This window comes from Anolis sagrei, chromosome 2 (assembly GCF_037176765.1).
Source record: "Anolis sagrei isolate rAnoSag1 chromosome 2, rAnoSag1.mat, whole genome shotgun sequence".
NCBI lineage: Eukaryota > Metazoa > Chordata > Lepidosauria > Squamata > Dactyloidae > Anolis > Anolis sagrei.
The window spans coordinates 27,354,025-27,374,716 of NC_090022.1; the positions used below are offsets into that span (position 1 = coordinate 27,354,025).

Here is a 20,692-nt window from a genome sequence, read left to right on the forward strand (position 1 = left end):
TCCCATGCACCGTCTTCAAGCCAGGCATCTAACTAATTTGAACTGCATACCCTTTTTGAGAGACCAAAACATCTGGTAAAGGGAGCTAGCCTTGAGTCTGTTGTCTTTGCCCATTCAAAGGCATGATATGCAAAGCAACTGTTAGTCGTCTCCCCCTCACAGAAAGAGAATACATTATGCACCATAAGAGTAATAATGGGTATGATACCAGTCAACTCTACCTTTTTTGCAAGACAGGCATATTTAAAAACCTGCTTGGGAGCTAAAGCTCAGCAGTAATGCAATTCAACGCCTTCAATAACACATCCAATCTATTATTACAATATATTATTTATAGAGACTTGGAACAGCAAACAACACTTTAAATGAATGTGAAAGGCCTTTGTCTTTGTCTTGTGCCCATCCAAATTTATTGCAGGGTTGCACAACTTTTCCAAGTTTTAAGAGTTCCACCTGGTGTGACGTGATGATTGCACATACATTCACACAAACAACCACCTATGGGAATAAAAGGCTGTTTCTGGCGTATTATGACTTCCAACTCCTTCCCAAACCAGTGAGTCAGTACTATTGCTGAAGGGGAAAAGGAAAGGGCCTTAGGCTGTTAGGAATTATGGGAGTTGAAGTCCAAAACACTCGGAAGGCTGAAGTTTGCCCATGCCTGATCTATACTGTAGAACGGATGCTGTTTGTTTGATATCACTTTAACTGCCATAGCTCAATGCTATGGAAGCCTGGGAGTTGTAGTTTAGTAAGGCATCAACACTCTTTGGCAGAGAAGGCTAAAGACCTTGTAAAACTATACCTCATAGAATTCCATAGAACCGAGCCACGGCAGTTAAAGTGGTGTCAAACTGCATTAATTCTACAGTGTAGGTGCACCAAAAGACTGTATGCAGATCAGCTGAGGAGGAATGCATTGAAGAAATAAGCTGCTTGGAGCTGTCTGGTCAAAGGACATTTAGTATAATGTCAAGTTTTAAAACTTTGTGTTTTTAAAATATATTACAACGGTACCCTTAGTTTGCTCCTGATATGATAAACAAATAACTATAAGAGTCTCCTCATACAGACCTTATTTGTAATCTACATCTCGTTATTACATAGTTAAGTCATGCTGTTGCATATTAAAGCTTTTTAATTAATAATAATAATAATAATAACTGGAAAAGCTGACATGAGGATTTAAAGATTGAACTGCAAAGACTCTGGCGATTGTGTTAAAAAACACAGTACGGATCGTTGATGTTGCAATCCCAGGTGACAGCAGGATTGAAGAGAAACCACTAGAAACAATGACACGATATGAGGATTTAAAGATTGAACTGCAAAGACTCTGGCACAAGCCAGTCAAGGTGGTCCCAGTGGTGATTGGCACACTGGGTGCAGTGTCTAAAGACCTTGGCTTGCACTTAAACACAATTGGCACTGATAAAATTACCATTGCCAGCTGCAGAAGGCCACCCTACTGGGATCTGTACACATTATTCACTGATACATCATACAGTCCTAGACATGTGTGATCCAATACAACAGCCAGCAGAGTGATCTTGTCTGCTGTGGACTCATCTTGTTGTGTTTCAAATAATTATAATAATAAAAATTTATATTCCAGCCTATCTCCCTGGAGGGACTCAGGGTGGATTCCAAACATAAAAGGCAAACTTTCAATGCCCGAACACAACAACAATACACCCTTAGTAACAAAAATTAGGAACTCAACCTATAAAAACAAATTATGATTTAACAACTAAAATTAAATAAAAAACGCAACCTGTTATATCAGACATAAGACAAAACATCAAAAGTAGATATATTGTTGCTTGGGACCAAAAGCGTTCCATCTTCTTGATGTAGTCAGATCTACATCTATATCTATATCTGAATATACAGTATATGTAGTGAGATATTTTGTTATCCAAGTCCAAGTCCAAACACATTTTTTTCTTTGTAGGTTTCATATTTACCTTATACACATTGCAAGAAGGTAACTTTATACACAATGCTTTTAACTATGTTGTGCATAAAACAAAGTTTGATCCATCAGAAAGGTTGGTTTTACTACCTCAGCTGCCACATGGACAATTTGAGATTATTGAGTATTTCAGATGTCAGAATTCTCGATGATGGATATTTGACCAGAATTAAATCCCGCTTTTACTTAAGAAAGCAACATTTCTATTTTATTCCTTAAGCACAAAGGCTCCCATGGCAGCAAACAGGAAAAAAAAGTGCTTCCATCCAGCTTAGTGTTGTCAGGTTTCCAAAACAGCAATAAGGGACAGATGAAATTAATAACTTGCACGATTGATAGTCAATAGCTGTTAACAAGTTGGTGTTGTAGCAAAACACTAACTGCTAGTATTGATTTCAGTTAAGGCAGCCGATCGCTAATCTCTATACTATGAATCTATTATCCAAGTTCATGAATTACATGATACATGCATTTCAAATATCCGCATCCAGAAAAAAATAAATATATTTTTGTATCCTATGTAATCTATATGAAAAGCAAAGCTTTCCAACCCTCAAATAGGGAGCAGCCCTTATTCAGTGGTTCTCAGCCTGTGGGTCCCCAGATGTTTTGGCCTTCAACTCCCAGAAATTCTAACAGCTGGGATTTCTGGGAGCTGTAGGCCAAAACACCTGGAGACCCACAGGTTGAGAACCACTGACTTGCAATAAAGTTATTCCTCTTCTTTGATATCTACAGCTATCTTGTAAAGGAGTGAGGGCTGAGGGGCTGATTAACAGAGACAATGCATCTACACTGTAGAATTAATTTGGTTTGATACCACTTTAATTGCCATGATTCTATTTATGGAATCCTGGGAGTTGTAGTTTAATGAGGCATCAGCACTACTTGCGAGAGAAGGCTAAAAACCATCTAAAATGACAGTTTCCATGATTCCATAGCACTAACCCATGGTAATTAAAATGGTGCCAAATTGCATTAATTCTACAGTGCGGATGCATCTTGAAACTACAGGTTCTCTAATCCTAAAGCCATGCTTTACAAGCTATGAGGAAATGTATGTTGATGGGAATTCTGCACAATCGGTTGTTCAATGAGTTGTTTTCCTCATTAGGGCTCATTGTGAAAAGCAGGCTCTCTAAACACTCAAACGCACACAGAGCACATATGGTCCTTTACAAGGATGACTAACAATGATCAAGCCAGTGAATCGCTAAGTATGCCTATTCACCAACTGCTTCCTCCCCCTGCTTTTTTAAAATTAAAGAACACAAAAAGACCTAACACTGAGAGTCGGGCACATGACAAGCAAGCAATGTATCTGGTATGTTTATACCTCCATTCAAGTAACATGAAAAAGCTCTGCATCGTATTGATGCTGCAGCAGTAATCTCAAGTTTCATGGGTCCTGGCCAACACCTCTTCTTTCATCAGTTATTCAAGATCTCAGCCACAGGGATAATTGATGGTAATGAAATAGGCAGGGGAAAACAACTAGAATTCAAGGTTATCTTAATCAGAAGCTGGATGGCCATCTGTTGGGGGTGCTTCGAATGCATTTTTCCTTCTTCTTGGCAGGGGGCTGGACTATCCTTCCCATTCTTTTTCTATGGTACACAGCAAACAGAGGAATTGATCAGCAACTGAACTTACAAGAGAGATCTGGGGAGATTTCACCATGATTCACAGGAGTTCTAGGTACTGGGATGTATAGTTCACCTATAATCTAAGAGTACCCTGAACTCCACCAACGATGGACCTGGAACTAACTTGGCACACAGAAGCCCCATGACCATCAAAAATACTGGAGGTCTTTGGGTTGTAGTTCACCTAGATCCAGAGCACACTATGAACCCAAACAAGGATGGACCTGGACTAAACTTGGCACACATACTTGGTATGCTGAAATTTGATTGGTGGAGGGGTTTGGGGGGAACTGACCTTCCTTTCTGGGAGTTGTAGTTCAATCACAACCAGACCAACTGTGACCTCTACTGATGATGGACCTGGACCAAACTTGGCACACAGAACCTCCATCACTAACTCAATCTACTGCAGGGGTTTGAGCATAATGAACCCCACCAATGATGCATCTAGAGCAGCGGTTCTCAACCTATAGGTCCCCAGGTGTTTTGGCCTACAACTCTTAGAAATCCCAGCAAGTTTACAAGCTGTTAGGATTTCTGGGAGTTGAAGGCCAAAACATCTGGGGACCCACAGGTTGAGAACCACTGATCTAGAGCAAACATGCCCAACATAACAAACTTTTAAATGCTGATGGGAGTTTCTCGGGGTTAGCCTGGCATGATGTGAGTTGTAGTTCACCCACAACCATATGAATTTTGCACAATTAAAAACTGATTTTTTTCCGACAACCCGGGCAATGGCTGGTACCCAAGCTAATAAGGTATATACAAAAAATGAATGAATGTTTAGACGTGAGAGTAAATTTGTGTTTCAATGTCTCATAATGTATGAGCATATATGAAAACAAGTATTCCAAAATCTGTAAACATCTAAACTCCAAAAAACTTCTGATCCTAAGCATTTAAAATAAAAAAAAATATTCTCAATCTGTACATTTGCACAAGTGCATAGTTAAAAAGTGAAAGGTACTAAATATGTTTTTGGACAGAACCTGTTTTATTGGCTTTCAAAGGAGAGTTATAGGCATTCACAAAGGAGTGATCTACTAATAATAACTATTACTGATTATAATGGCAAAGGAACCTCCATCTTGAGAAGCAGTATATCAATTGATGTTAGCAGCTAGGGGAAAATAATGAGAGCTCTACTGCCTTATCTATATTGTTTGTGGTCTTCTCAAAACAACGGTATGATCTTCTATTCGGCAACATCTCCAGACTGTTGTTCTCACTCACCTGGCTGCCTGGTTCCTGGGCCATTCCTCGCCACTGAGCTGCTCTGTCCAGGAGTAGAGGATCCAAAATACGTCACCGGCGCCCTGGGATTCACAGCTCCCCGAACACGCTGAGGCTCTGCCACATCAACTGCTTCCTTGGTTCCTGAAAGAGAGGAAGAGGTCAAAGCTGGATCAAATGACAAGTGTTGTTTCCCTTTTCTCCAACTATTTGGAAATGCTACTGTGTTGGCTGCTCTGGAAGGATTTGCTGTCAATGGGGAGGGAGTCATTTTGGGCAGAGAAAAGGATGAGGGAGATCCAGCAGCTCCACAAAGAAGTGTAGCAGATGGTTTTATCACTGAGTTGTTTTAGATTTTTTGGGCTGTATGGCCATGTTCTAGAAACATTCTCTCCTGACATTTTGCCTGCATCTGTGGCAGGCATCCTCAGAGGTTGTGAGGTTTGTTGGAAACTGGGAAAATTGGGTTTATATATATATGGAAGGTCCAGGGCGGGAGAAAGAACTCTTATCTGTTGGAGCTATGAGTGAATGTTTCAACTGGCCACCTTGATTACCCTGACAGGTTTTAGGTGTCACTTGTTACTACCAAGGGAAAATCCTTTGTTGAGAGGTGATAAGGTGTTCCTGATTGTTTCTTGTCTGAAGTTCCCCTGACAATTTTATTATAATAACAATTTTATTTATAGCTATTGAATTCAAAAGCACGGGGACAATTTCAACAGAAAAGAAGAAACCATGAAAATGAACAAAATCTGGCTACTGGTATTAAAAACTCTAAAATTATAACAATAAATAAAGAACAAGACTCAGCCCACAACAACTCAAGTCTAACAAAGTTTCTAAATGGCAGTAGACCTGCAGTGAATCCCGAGCATTATATAGTCAGTGTGGACCCATATAATGCAGTTCAAACTTCATTATATGGGTCTACACTTACCATATGATGCAGTTCAAATTGCTTTATATGCCAGCACAAATCCAGCCTCCGTTCAAGGAATAGACCTACAAGGGCTGTTAGAAGAAGAGAGTGAAGACATAGACATGAAACTAGAATATATTTTCTTTATAGGGAAAACTAGGAATCTAGACAAGAAATGGTATAACAAAATAGAGAACCCTTTTCTAAAAAACATATTGGGAATATGGTCTAAATATGAAGAAAAATTAATACCCTCGATATCCCCATTAACACCGGTGCTGATTACAAATAATTTCCCCATAAATCTCAAAAAGGAGTTGGAAAGTGAATTCAAGGAAAAAGGAATAACGAAATTAAAAGATTGGGAATCAAAGACGAAAAATATAGATGAGATAAAGGTCCAGTTAGGAGGGAACATTGGATGGTTTAAAGTACTACAACTTGAAAGATGGTTAAGGGAAATAAGAAAGAAATATAAAGGAGAGAGAGAGAATTTACCAAATTTGAAGAAATGATTAGCCAAAGGGGGAGTAAGGAAGGAAAAGAAAGAACAAAAGGTATAACAAGTGATATCTACAAAATGTTGTTGGAAGGGGTCCAGGAGGAGGACCACCTTAAAAGAATGTGGGAGTTAGATTGTAATAAAGTAATACACCCACAAAACTGGAAAGGAATGTGGAATATGCGTATATTAAAAAATATGTCAGTAAGAATAAAAGAGAACTATTACAAAGTGGTGTGGAGATGGTACCTCACACCAATCAGATTAAATCAAATTGACAAGAAACATTCTAAGCAGTGCTGGAGGGGCTGTCAAGAAACTGGCACATATATACACATGTGGTGGTCTTGCAAATATGTTCAAAAATTTTGGGAAAATGTATTTCAAGAAATAAGAAGAATCACCCAAATAGAGATAACAGGAACACCAGAGATAGCACTGCTGTCATTTATTGACAATGTTAAAATACCAAAAGAACTAAAAGAATTAATTGCCAATCTGGTAACAGCAGCAAGATTATTAATAGCTAAAAAATGGAAAGAAGGAGGGGAGTGCCAATTGGAAGAGTGGTATAGGGAGATTTGGGACATCGCAATAAACGATAAACTGACAGGAAACATTAAGGTTAAAAGAGGATTATCAAAAAAAGATGATTTTGGGAAGATTTGGGGTAATTGATAGAATATGTATATATAGAAGGTAAGGGGACCAAACCTGTAATAGAAACAACTGATTTTTGGAAATAAGTATTGTAATTGGCTGGTCGGGGGTGAAGGGTTAGCACTGGGTGATTGGATGTAATGAAACAGGAGAATGGAATATTATAGGTATCAAGACATACATGTTCTGTACAATTGTTAATGGAAAGTGATAAGTATAAGAATGTTTAAATACTGAATATGTTAAAGCTACAATAAATAAAAAAATTAATTGGGGAAAAAAAAAGACCTACAAGGGCTATTTCCTGCTTCTTGGCAGGGTGTTGGACTGGATAGCCCATGAGGTCTCTTCCAACTCTAGGATTCATGTTTGTGAGCAGTGCGAATCTTTGGCCCTTCCGATAGGCTTTAGGCTACAGTTTCCACAATCCCCTACCATTATCCATAGTAGAGGAGAGATTTTGTTGTATATTCGTTCAGAGATATCCATGTTATAACCCAAAACATCTGGAGGGCCACAACAGACTTTCCAAATAGTATCAGGGAATTCTGGAGCCTGCGGTTTTTAAATGTTGTTAAAAGATGCACCAAATATCCCTTACATAAGCAAATACAATTTGTATGAGGTGCAGCTGTCCAGTTTAAAGACCAACTTGTTAGAACAGGTATGACTCTAGGTTCAGCCACACCAAAACTTTCCAAACTGTGTCACGACAGGTTAGTGCAGGCATGAGCAAACTTGGGCCCTCCAGGTGTTTAGACTTCAACTCCCATCATTCCTAACAGTCTTAGGCCCCTTCTTTTTCCCTTTAAGCAGTAAGGGGGAAAAGGAAAGGGCCTGAGGCTGTTAGGAATGATGGGAGTTGAAGTTTACCCATGCCTGCATTAGTGTGTCAGCTCCACTGTGTAGGTGTATCACATAAATGTTACGAGAAATGACAAGGATCTTGGAAATGTATGTTATTATCTTACAAATCATATATTATTAAACATATAAATGAAACGTTTTCATGAGATACTAGCCATCCCCTGCCACTTGTTCCTGTGGCCCAGTCTGTATATATGTGTTCTGTGTGTGAATATATGTGTCTATGTGTGTGTATATATTTGTGTATATGTGTATATATATGTGTGTGTTTGCCTGTATATATGAGGTTTTGCATGTGTTGTAATGTTGGTTTTTTTTTTTTGCTTTTTAAGTCCCTTCTGTTGTGTTTTTCAGTGTTTTTATGAGTCATGGTCACTCATTGGTCTGCTATGTGTATTGTGTCCAAATTTGGTCTCAATTCGTCACGTGGTTTTTGAGTTATGTTAATCCCATAAACGAACATTACATTTTTATTTATATAGATGTTGTATCCCCACACATTTCATTATCAAAATTCATGTATGTGTCTGTATCTCTTGTAAGAGGTTGGTTTAACCTCCAGTTTGCTAGTCAAACTGAATTACTGTGCTGCAAAAATGATGCACATCTAAAAATAGTGTGTCATCAATGCGAAATGTTTGGAAAACTCTGAGCTACACCATAGAATTAATGCGCTTTGACTATGACTAAATGCTATGGAATCCTGGGATTTGTAATTTGGTGACAAGTCAGCTTCAAACTGTCAAACTGCATTTGCTCTACAATGTAGATGCACTTTAGAATGGTCCCCAGAACAGCCTGGAGTGGGCACCAAAATATCTCTGCAGCACTGCACAAGATCTCCACCTATGTTTTTGGATTACAGTTCCCAGGGTACTCCAAGGATTATGGTTGCATCTTTTTATGGCTTTAAAAAAGATATTCCACTTTTCTGTTTTGTTTTGTTCCCTTATTTTGGTCTCATTCTCAAAACAAAAAGTATCAGAGAGAGAAAGTGTGTATACAAAGCCTGGGACAGTTATACTTTTGGGCCTAAACCTCTCAAAATCCTGCCACCAGTATGGCCAATTAGAGTAATTTCTCCAAGCAGGAAGCATCAAGTCCATCAAAAACAACATGGGATCCCCTTAAGCAAAGGTACAAAGGGTGTGAACTGAACTGGATCATAGAATCATAGAATCATAGAGTTGGAAGAGACCTCATGGGCCATCCAGTCCAACCCCCTGCCAAGAAGCAGGAATATGATGACACCATCCAAGGAGGTGACACCAAAACTAAAGTCTGTAAAAATGTTTGTACAGTTACAGGATAAATTTATTATTATTATATAAAAATATATAACTGTAATTAGACATAACCACAATGACATTTTTGTAAGACCAAATTACAATGTACTGTATCAATATACCCACAAGATTAAAGCTCTACGCCAGTGTTTCTCAACCTTGGGGTCAGGACCCCTGAGAGGTCACGAGGGGGCATCAGAGGGGTCACCAAAGACCATCAGAAAATACAGTATTTTCTGTTGGTCATGGAAGTTCTGTGTGGGAAGTATGGCCCAATTCTATCGTTAGTGGGGTTCAGAATGCTCTGATTGTAGGTGAACTATAAATCCCAGAAACCACAACTCCCAAATGTCAAGGTCCATTTTCCGTAAACTCCACCAGTGTTCACATTTAGGCATATTGACTATTCGTGCCAAGTTTGGTCCATTGTTTGAGTCCACAGGGCTCTCTGGGTGTAAGTGAACTACAACACAAGTCAAGGTCAATGTTCACCAAACCCTTCCAGTATTTTCTATTGGTCTGTGCTCCAAATCTGGTTTTTGTGCCTAATTTAGTCCAGTGAATGGAAATACATCCTGCATATCAGATATTTACATGATAATTCATAACAGCAGCAAAATGACAGTTATGAAGTAGCACCAAAAATAATTTTATGGTTGGAGGTCACCACAACATGAGGAACTGTATTAAGGGGTCATAGATTTGGCAGGTTGAGAACCACTGCTTTATTGTCAACTTACTTTTTGAATCTTCTGATATGCATGCGCTTGGGTCAGAGCTGTCATTATTACCCAATTAAAACACTTCAAATTATGTGGTTTTATCTGCACCCATAACTAAGATCTGCTGTTGTTCTCATTGTTGCTGTTTTGTTTTTTTACCTAGTCACTGATTTTACCAATGTTTTGGGTATTTTAGGCCCCTTCCACATAGCTGTATAAAATCCACATTGAACTGGATTATATGGACGTGTAGACTCACACAGCCCTATAACCCAGAATATCAAGGCAGAAAATCCCAAAATATCTACATTGAACTTGGTTATCTGAATCCATACTGTCATATATTCCAGTTCAAAGCAGATATTATGGATTATATAGCTTGATATTCTGACTGTGTGGAAGGGTCATGATACAGTATTGTGACCTGGTCTAGTCCATGGGGGTGCACCACAAGTTACCGCTCTAGTTAGCACCATCACCTTTTAATACTAAAAGTAAGCACAACTACAAACCTACCTGGAGTGACAGAGCTGCTACGATGGGAGTGAGTCCTTTCCTTTTCTGACACATTCCAAGATCCAGGGGGTTGTGTTGTGTCCACACTCAGACTCCAGTGTGTGCTTCTTTGACGGAAAACTGGTCCTTGGCTGGTCCCTGTCATGTCTTCTGCTGGGGAAGGAGTGGAAGGGCTTGGGGAAATTTCCTCTGGGACTGGTAGTTGGGAGCCTCCTGGGAGAGAGGCTGGACGTTGACCCTTCCCATCCAGTGCCATGGTGAACTGTGGCCCGTGGGGAGTGGATGCAACAGGCATGGTTTCCCTCCATGGTCCAGGGGGATTCTGGGTATATCCAGCGGCTGGAGTGGTCGAGAGGTCGTCTTGTCCCTGCGTGCCATCATAGACCTGTGTGCTCCTGTATGAAGCTAAGTATTTGACTGTAGTTTGTTTCCCCCCGTTCAGTTCCTGTTCTAGGACCCTGCTTTCCAATTGGCCCTTGGAAGTATCACTCCAAAGATTGGTACCCTCCGTTGCCAGCCATTTGACATGGGGACTGCCAGTGGGTAATGATGATACCAAAGGGATGGTGGACACAGTGGGCACAGGGCTTAGTGTGGTCGTAATGGAGAAATCTTCCAGGTGGTGACTAGGCTTGGTCTCTTCCTTGGAAGCAGTTGTGTCTGAGGCCTGTATTGTGGACAAGGGAGGTAAGGAGGCTGGTACAGTGATGTTCATACTTGTGGCTTCGATGCCAGGACTAGTCAAAGAGGAACCATTCTCTTCTTCATCTGGACTTGATTCCACAGTTATGAAGTCAATATTCTCAGGCTCTCTTTGAACACTGGAAGAGTCTACTTTTGACAGAGTGAAGTTATCCACTCCAGGAAGCTCCTGTGCATCAAGATGGGGGGCTAAGCTAACTCCAGAAGTATCAGGTGGTTTCCCAAAGCTAGAACTGGACACTGCAGGAACGTCTAAGGGCACAGGAGTCCCAGGGATGAGAGCAAGAATATCCCCTCTCCAGCTCTCATCGCTTGGCTCCTCCTCTCCACTGGAGGTCTCAAGAGAAGGAGGTTCGGAAGGGAGCTGGGCTGGCAGTACACTTAGGAGAGGCTCTTGAGATGGGCTATTGAGAACAGGCACTCCAGGAGCTGAATTCAAAGGAAGGTCCCAGGCGGGGCTCTCTGGGGTAGGAAGCCGGAAGGCTAGGTGCAAGGCTGGCAGGAGCAATCCCAAGGTGAGGATCAGGTCCAGGGCAGCAGCCATTCTTGATGTCAGATGGCACAGCTCAGTGCTTAGGGTTGTCACAACTCCTCATGCTTCATCCTGTGAAACAAGTACACAATTAGGACAGGCTGGGCATGGTACATGGGGGTGGGCATGAGGTAAGTCTGAAGGGCCAGTCCACGAGAAGATGAGTTTGGGTTGGTGGGTTTGGTCAACAAATGCATCCATGGCACAGCACACTTTGACAAAGCTTCAGTTTTGGATTGCAAATAAATCAATAAATAAAATTGAGAGGCGACATAATAGCCTTGTTTAAATATGTGAAAGGATGCCATAAAGAAGAAGGAGCAGGCTTGTTTTCTGCTGCCCTGGAGGCTAGGACTGGAGCAATGGGTTCAAATTACAGGAAATCTCAACATTATAAGATCCTCCTGACTGTACGAGCTGTTCAACAATGGAACTCACTGCCTCAGGGTGTGGTGGAGGATCCTCCTTTGGAGGCTTTTAAACAGAGGCTGGATGGGGGTGATTTGATTTGCACTGTATGGTCTATGTGATCTCTTCCAACTCTACGATTCTATGACCTCCCCTGGCCATGGTGCCCTGGGAATTCTGGGAGCTATCCTAAAAGGCGACATTCTTCAAGCTCAGCATCACATTACTGGAATGAGACATAAGAAAGTGTGAGAATTTTAGGAGAACCCTTTTGGATCAGACAAAAGGCCTAATGTAGTCCAGCATTCTGCTCCCACAGTGGCCAACCAAAGGCCCTTACACAGTGGTTCTCAACTTATGGGTCCCCAGATGTTTTGGCCTTAAACTACTAGAAATCCTGGTAAACTGGCTGGGATTTCTGGGAATTGTAGGCCAAAACAGCTGGGAACCACTGTACAGGAAGCCAAGAAAGGGGACAAAAGAGCAACATCATTCTTTTTCGACTACTGTCATGCAGAATCTGGCTGCCTTTGGTACTGGAGGCATTTCATAGAAGAACAGGATTAGGCTGGGAGCTCATCAAAAGGCAAAACATTTGAGGAGAAAAATCAAATAAAGCAGCAACCCAACCAAGAACAAAAAGAGCTGCAGGCGAGTATGAGTGTATGGCTGTGCATGGCCACACTCGTGCCAAGGCACATGGATGCGAACATGAAGATGGAATCACATGTGCCTGCTGCTCAGCCCTCCTGAGTCTGAAACGATGCTCCCTTCCCACCCAGGCGCAGCTTCGTGCCCCCTTCTTGCTCTGTGCCAGCTTCAGAGAGACGGCACATGGCAGCTGCCAACGCTTCACCCTCCCTGCAGCTTCAAACACTGTGTTTTGCCATGTCACCTGGGCATGCAGCTATACCCCAAGGAATAGCAATGAGGTTGTGTTCTCGCAGATGCGCCGGAGGATATTTGGGAGCTGAGCCTCGAGCAAAACGAAGCTGGGCAGCTCCTCTCCCTTCTGCTATCCTCATATGACTGGCATTTCCCCCTTCCCTTTGCTATTTGGTCACAGTGGTGATAGCATTATATAAAGAGCTGTGAATCCCTATGGGTCACCCCAACCGACAGCAAATGGGCCTCTATTAACATGCTAAGAACATGTCAGTAGAGTACCCAGGAACTGAACTTGGCACCGTCTACACAGGGACAAGGACAAGAGCAAATGTGTGTCCCTGCTTGGCAGCATGGAGTTGGACTGGATGACCTCTGTGGTCCCTTCCAACTAGGACATCCCTAGCAGTTTAGCTCACCAAAACAGCTTGATCTCCGGATTTGCTTTGCAGCTCCACACCCAACGCCTGAGTCCTGCAGTGCACTGATTCCCTGCTTCCCAGGCAAGTTCACCTTGGGCTCCCCATCCGGCAGCAGCACCACTGCTTGAGGATGGGGATACTCAGACCAAGGCAGCCGAAGCCGGAGCCCCTGATCGGAGCCCGAAATCCTGCAGCACTTTATTTAACCCTTTATCAGCACGACAGCAATGAGTCACATACGTCTCGTGCTCTGCAGCCCATTCCTTCGCTACAGCAGGTGACAAGGTATTCCCTTCTGTTCTGCAATACATCCGTCTGCACTCTGCACAGCATCCAGATCATATGGGGACATAATCACCCCTTTTTATAGTCGACTCTCAGTTAACCCATGGGAATTGGAAGATGCCGGATAAAGGTAGTTCCTGGTTACGATTAAAAGAGTTACGATTAAAAGAGGCTGAACTAACACTATACCCCATACTACACCATACCATCAACTCTATATTGTATTGTCGAAGGCTTTCATGTCCGGAATCACTGGGTTGTTGTAGGTTTTTTCAGGCTATATGGCCATGGTCTAGAGGCATTCTCTCCATACGTTTAGCCTGCATCTATGGCAAGCATCCTCAGAGGTAATGAGGTATGTACTCTATGTTGATTTGATATTACTATTGAATTAAATGCAAATTAAGACAAATAAAGATAAACCTGACCCAATGTAACATTTCTGCTAAATGTTACATTGAAGAATATTATTTCTTCCATTTCCCTCCAGTTGCTTGGGAGTTCCAGTTCTTTGAATTCTGGTTAATTGAGAGTCTACTGTAAAAGGGGCAGCAAAGCCCCATGTGGCACAGCTGAACTCAAACATAGGGAAAATATCCCTTCCATCAGGGATTCCTGGGGTTGTCTCTGAGCACGTTCCTATCTCTCAAGCTTGTAAAATGGGGGAAAGAATTGCTGAGTTCATCAGTTTATGGTAAGGCAAATAATGGCTTCTAATAATAATCAACACTGGGCTGCACCATTCAAAACTCCTGCCTATTCTCTGACTTCCCTATTACCTCATGCACTGCCACCCCCAAATCCCTTTGTTGTTGTCTCCTAGGGTGCATCCACACTGTAGAATGAATGAAGCTTGACACCACTTTACTGCCATGGCTCAATGCTATGGAATTATGTGATTTGTATTCTCATGAGGCATCAGCACACTTTGAAAGAAATCCCCAAAGCCCTTGTAAAACTGCAACTCCCACGACTCCATTGTATGGAGCCACAGCAGTGAAAGTGGGGTCAAACTACTCTACTACTTGTAGAGTGTTGCTGCACTCCATGTCATTTCCGAACCATGGCAAAGCTATAATGGGGCTGAGAGTGTAGGAATACATCTACACTGATGAATTAATGAGGTTTGATACCACTTGGATGAATGTATTTATTTACGATATTTATAGCCCGCCTTTCTCAGCCATATGGTGACTCAAGGCAGGTTACAGTTTGGCACAATTCGATGTCAGGCATTCATAAAAGTGCCATTAAAAACAATCAACATTACAATATAAAACATAAATAAAACCCGTTAAAGCATATAATCATCGGTGTCCTCTTGAATGATATGACATGCTGGGATGTGTAGTTTGGTGAGGCACCAGTCCTCCTGGGCAGAGAAGGCTGAAGACCTTGTGAAACTACAAACCTCATGATTCCAGAACATTGATCCTTTGGCAGTTTAAGAGGTTGCAAGCTGCATCTACTGTTCAGATATCAGCCAGCAAGTCGATGCCTTAAATCAAGAAATAGCTTCCTAAGATCTACAGAGATACTTGCAGGAACACCTCAGCAAGCAAGAGTCCAAAAGTGGCAGGCTAAAACCTGGAGGCTCAAGCCATGGCTGATACCAGATGAGAGACTTCCCCCCTGGGCACACAGAAGAGTGGGTGACTTGGAAGGCGCTGAACAGACTGCGCTCTGGCACCACAAGTTGCAGAGCCAATCTTAAGAAATGGGACTACAAAGTGGAGTCCATGACATGTGAGTATGGAGAGGAGCAAACCACAGATCACCTACTACAATGCAGCCTGACTCCTGCCACATGCACAAGGGAGGGCTTTCTCACAGCAATACCAGAGGCACTCCAAGTGACCAGTTTCTGGTCAAAACACATTTAGCATAATGCCAAGTTTTAAAACTTTGTGTTTTTAAATACCCTCAATTCACTTCTGACACAATAAATAAATAGTTCAAGAGGTGTCAAACTGCATTGATTCTGCAGTTTAGATGCACCTTGTGACTGACCCAGGGTCATCCAGTGGGGAACTCTGGTCTCTAGAGTTGTAGTAAATACTCCAACTGCTACACAATCTCTCCCAGGAGCAAAATATCCATCTCTTCTGTCCACAGTCCTCTGCTGTCCAGTCTGCTCCAAAGCATGGCATTGTTCCCCTACCTTACCTGGGTTTCTCTGCACCTGGAAACATTGACTCCACTCTATAGTACAGCCCATGTTTCAAACTCAAGGTCCATCATGTCATTTTATGTGGCCCTCCAGATACTGGGCTCCTGTATTCCTCATCATTCGACATCATGACTAGAGCTGATGGGAGTTGTGATGTAGCGACATATGGAAGGCTGAAGCTTATTCTATTCAATCAGGATAGAGGGGTTTGGTTTGAGATACAAGGTTTGTGGATATGATGCCTGATGTTGAAATGCCCTTTAACCTTCCCCCCCCCCCCCCAACCTCGGAGTCACAAAGACTGCTGGGTTGCAATTCCCATTATCCCCAGATAATAAAAAAGGGAGTTGTCATTCAAGAACATCTGGAGAGGATCCATATTGGGTAAAAAATAAAGAGCACCAACCACTATGTGTTTTATAGTTGCTGTGGCCCAGTCTGTGTATATGTGTTATTTGTGTGTGTATATATATGTGTATGTATATATTTGTGTATATGTGCGTCTGTATATTTTTATCTGGTTTTGCGCATGCGTTGTAATGGGATTTTTTTTGCCTTTTTAAGTCTCTTCTGCTGTGTTTTTCAGTATTTTTATGAGTGATGGTCACTCGTTGGCCTGATAGGTGTATTGTGTCCAAATCTGGTGTCAATTCGTTCAGTGGTTTTTGAGTTATGTTAATGCCATTGTAATGGGGTTTTTTGCCTTTTTAAGTCACTTCTGCTGTGTTTTTCAGTGTTTTTATGAGTGATGGTCACTCATTGGCCTGATAGGTATATTGTGTCCCAATTTGGTGTCAATTCATTGAGTGGTTTTTGAGTTATGTTAATGACACAAACGGACATTACATTTATATATATATACCGGTATACACACACACACACACACACACACACACTAGCCGACTCCTGCCATGCATTGCTGTGGCTCAGTCTGTGTATATGTGTTTTGTGTGTGTATATATTTGTGTATATGTGTGTTTGTGTGTATATATGTGGTTTTGTGCATGCATTGTAATGATTTTTTAATTTTTTTTGGCTTTTTAAGTCTCTTCTGCTGTGTTTTTCAGTGTTTTAATGAGTGATGGTCACTTGTTGGCCTGATAAATGTATTGTGTCCAAATGTGGTGTCAACTGGTTCAATGGCTTTTGAGTTATATTAAACCCACAAACGAACATTACATTATATATAGAGAGAGGGGAGGGGGGTTGAGAGATTGAGAGAGAGGGTGGGTTAGGTAAAGGTTTTCCCCTGACATTAAATGCAGCCGTTTCCAAATCTGGGGGTTGGTGCTCATCTCCATTTCTAAGCCAAAGAGCTGGCGTTGTCCATAGACACCTCCAAGGTCATGTGGCTAGCATGAGTACATGGAGCACCTTTACTTTCCTGCTGGAGCAGTACCTATTGATCTACTCATATTTTCATGTTTTCAAACTGCTAGGTTGGCAGAAGCTGGGGTTAATAGCTAATATTTATATAATTGGCCCTTTGTATCCTTGGATTCTTAATCTATGGATTCAATAGCTCTTTGAAGGCAAAATGTAAGGCTGATGTGGCTCTCAATGTACAGTATGGCTGGGGGTGGGGGTGGGGGGATGGATAGGGAAAGGAAAGCAGAGGTGACATGCTCAGCTGTCATAACAACTCCTTGGAAGGAATGAGGCAGGGAAGGAACACAACAAGGAAGAGGAATGGTTGAACAGAGTGGTCCAGGGGGGTGAATAAAATGACAAGGCAAGGGAGCTTGCTCATTGTTTATCCCAAGCAGGGAAGCTCTCTCACTCCAAGGTCAGCAGTGGACACACAGAGAGCATGAAACAGCCTGGATCTCCTCCCAAAGGATGCATATTCTACACTGTGGAATGAATGCAGTTGGACACCACTTCAGTGCCATGGCTCAATGCTATGGAATCGTAGGAGGTGTCACTCTACAAGGTCTGTCGCCTTCCCTGCCCAAGAGTGCTGGTGCCTCACCAAACTACAACTCCCACTGTTCCATAGCACTGAGCCATAGCAGTGAAAGTGGGGTTAAACTGCATTCATTCCACAGTCTAGATCAGTGTTTCTCAACCTTCCAAATGCCATGACCCCTTAATACAGTTCCTCATAGTGTGGTGACGCCCAAACATAACATTATTTTTGTTGCTACTTCATAACTCTAATCTTGCTACTGTCATGAATCGTCATGTAAATATCTGATATGCAGGATGTATTTCATTCACTGGACTAAATTTGACACAAATACTCGATAGGCCCAAATTTGAATACTGGTGTGGTTGGAGGGGGGATTGATCTTATCACTTGGGAGTTGTAGCTGCTGGGATTTATAGCCCACCTACAATCAAAGAGCATTCTGTACTCCACCAACGATGGAATTGAACCAATATTGGCACACAGAACTCCCATGAGCAACAGAAAACACTAGAAGGGTTTGGTGGGCATTGACCTTGAGTTTGGGAGTTGTAGTTCACCTACATCCAGGGAGCACTGTGGACTCAAACAATGATGGATCTGGACCAAACTTGGCACAGATACTCAATATGCCCAAATTTGAATACTGGTGGGGTTGGGGGGAGGGGGGGTTGATTTTGTCATTTGGGAGTTGTAGTTGCTGGGATTTATAGTTCACCTACAATCAAGGAGCATTCTAAACCCCACCAACCACGGAATTGAACCAAACGTGGGCACAGAAAATCCTGGAAGGGTTTGGTGGGCATTGACCTTGAGTTTGGAAGTTGTAGTTCACCTACATCCAGAGAGCACTGTGGACTCAAACAATGATGGATCTGGACCAAACTCTACATGAATACTCAATATGCCCAAATGTGAACACTGGTGGAGTTTGGGGGAAATAGACCTTGACATTTGGAAGTTGTATTTTCTGGGATTTATAGTCCACCTACAATCAAAGAGCATTCTGAACCCCACCAATGATAGAATTGGGCCAAACTTCCCACACAGGACCCCCATGACCAAAAGAAAATACTGTGTTTTCTGATGGTCCCCTCTGACACCCCCTCATGACCTCCTTAGGGGTCCTGACCCTCAGGTTGAGAAACACTGATCTAGACCAAACTTGGCATATGTACTCAATATGCCCAAATTTGAACACTGGTGAAGTTTGGGGAAAAATATACCTTGACATTCCTCTTGTGTGGTGGTGACCCCCACCATAAAATTATTTTCATTGCTACTTCATAACTGTCCTTTTGCTACTATTATGAATGGTAATGTAAATATCTGAGATTCAAGATGCATTTTCATTACTGGACCAAATTTGGCACAAACACCAGATACAGCCAAATTTGAATACTGGTGGGTTGGGGAGAGGGATTGATTTTGTCATTTGGGAGTTTTAGTTGCTGGGATTTATAGTCCACCTACAATCAAGGAGCATTCTGAATCCTACCAAGGATAGAATTGGGCCAAACCTCCCACACAGAACCTCCATGACCAACAGAAAACACTGTGTTTTCCGATGGTTTTTGGTGACCCCTCTGACAGCCCCACCAGGGGTCACAACAACCCCTAGTTTGAGAAACGCTGGTCTGGATGCACGCCAGAAGGGGAGATAAAACACCCCTAAGTCTCCCCCATGCCAGGATAAGATGGGGAAAGGACTCCACGCTGCTCCCCCATCCCCTTTATTGCCTTACCTTAGGCGTCCCCAGTCGTCGCCATCCATCCCTTGGGGGGGGGGGGGGTGTGGGCAGAAAAAAAGGATGCCCTCTTCTTGGTGGCAATTCAAGTCGTGCCCATGTTTAGCATTGGGGGCGAAATCCCTCTGCGGAAAGACAGGCTCCTCCGGTCTGGCATCGCAGCAAATAAGACTGATAATACCCACGGGAGAAACCACTAAGCATGCAAAAAACAAAAAACAAAAAATGGGTGAGAGAGCTATCTATCAGCCTTGGATCGCCTCTCGTTGCAGACTGCAGAGGATTGGGAAAAAGAATGTTTCCTTCTCCTCTCTCTCTGCAGCTTCAGGATTCGCACCCAGGGTTCCAGGGCGGCGCGCGCTCCCGACCACCTGGATGGCAGCGGCGCGTGCTGGGGGCCGGGCCAAGTCACGTGGTGCACCTCCCTCCCTCCCTCCCTCCCTCCCTCCCTCCCTCCCTCCCTCCGATAGCCAAGGAATGGGAGGGGAGTCCTCTCTCTCACTCACTCTCTCTCTACCAGGCATGGGCCAACTTGGACCCTTCCTCCCTCCAGCTCCCACTATTCCTAACAGTCTCAAGAAAAGGAAAGGCCCTTTAGGAATTAGGAATTGGGAGGGGGTTCGAAGTTAGACCACATCTGAAATACTCTGCCCAATTCTGGGCACCACAATTGAAGGGAGAGGTTGACAAGCTGGAATGTGTCCAGAGGAGGGCGACCAAAATGATCAAGGGTCTGGAGAACAAGCCCTAGGACGAGCAACTTAAAAGATCTGGCCACAGTGGTCCACGCTCTGGTTACATCCCCAAATAGACTACTGCAACACACCTGTAGTCACCTACGGATGTGAGAGCTGGACCTTAGGGAAGGCTGAGCGAAGGAAGATCGATGCTTTTGAGCTGTGGTGTTGGAGGAAAGTGCTGAGAGTGCCTTGGACTGCGAGAAGATCCAACCAGTCCATCCTCCAGGAAATAAAGCCCGACTGCTCACTGGAGGGAAAGATACTAGAGACAAAGTTGAAGTACTTTGGCCACATCATGAGGAGACAGCAAAGCCTGGAGAAGACAATTATGCTGGGGAAAGTGGAAGGCAAAAGGAAGAGGGGCCGACCAAGGGCAAGATGGATGGATGGCATCCTTGAAGTGACTGGACTGACCTTGAGGGAGCTGGGGGTGGTAACGGCCGACAGGGAGCTCTGGCGTAGGCTGGTCCATGAGGTCACGAAGAGTCGGAGACGACTGAACGAATGAACAACAAAACACACTCTACGTGGGGTTGCCTTTGAAGACTGTTCTGAAACT

The 20,692-nt window shown here is 42.9% G+C and overlaps 1 protein-coding gene across 2 annotated transcripts in view; it reads right to left on the bottom strand.

Moving 5' to 3' along the window:
- PRRT3 (proline rich transmembrane protein 3) overlaps positions 1-19,776 on the bottom strand; it is a 34,731-nt gene extending 14,955 nt beyond the window's left edge. Inside the window, exons 1-3 of one of the 2 annotated variants that reach the window (XM_060766530.2) lie at positions 19,391-19,776; positions 10,333-11,638; positions 4,858-5,001 (exon numbers count right to left, since the gene is read on the bottom strand). In XM_060766530.2, coding sequence (XP_060622513.2) covers positions 4,858-5,001; positions 10,333-11,578 — 1,390 coding nt within the window. In that variant the 5' untranslated portion in view covers positions 11,579-11,638; positions 19,391-19,776. Of the gene's footprint in view, positions 1-4,857; positions 5,002-10,332; positions 11,639-13,278; positions 13,473-19,390 lie in introns of those variants that run through there. The other variant, XM_067463420.1, reaches the window with a different exon arrangement.
- Between the last annotated feature and the right edge of the window lie 916 nt (positions 19,777-20,692).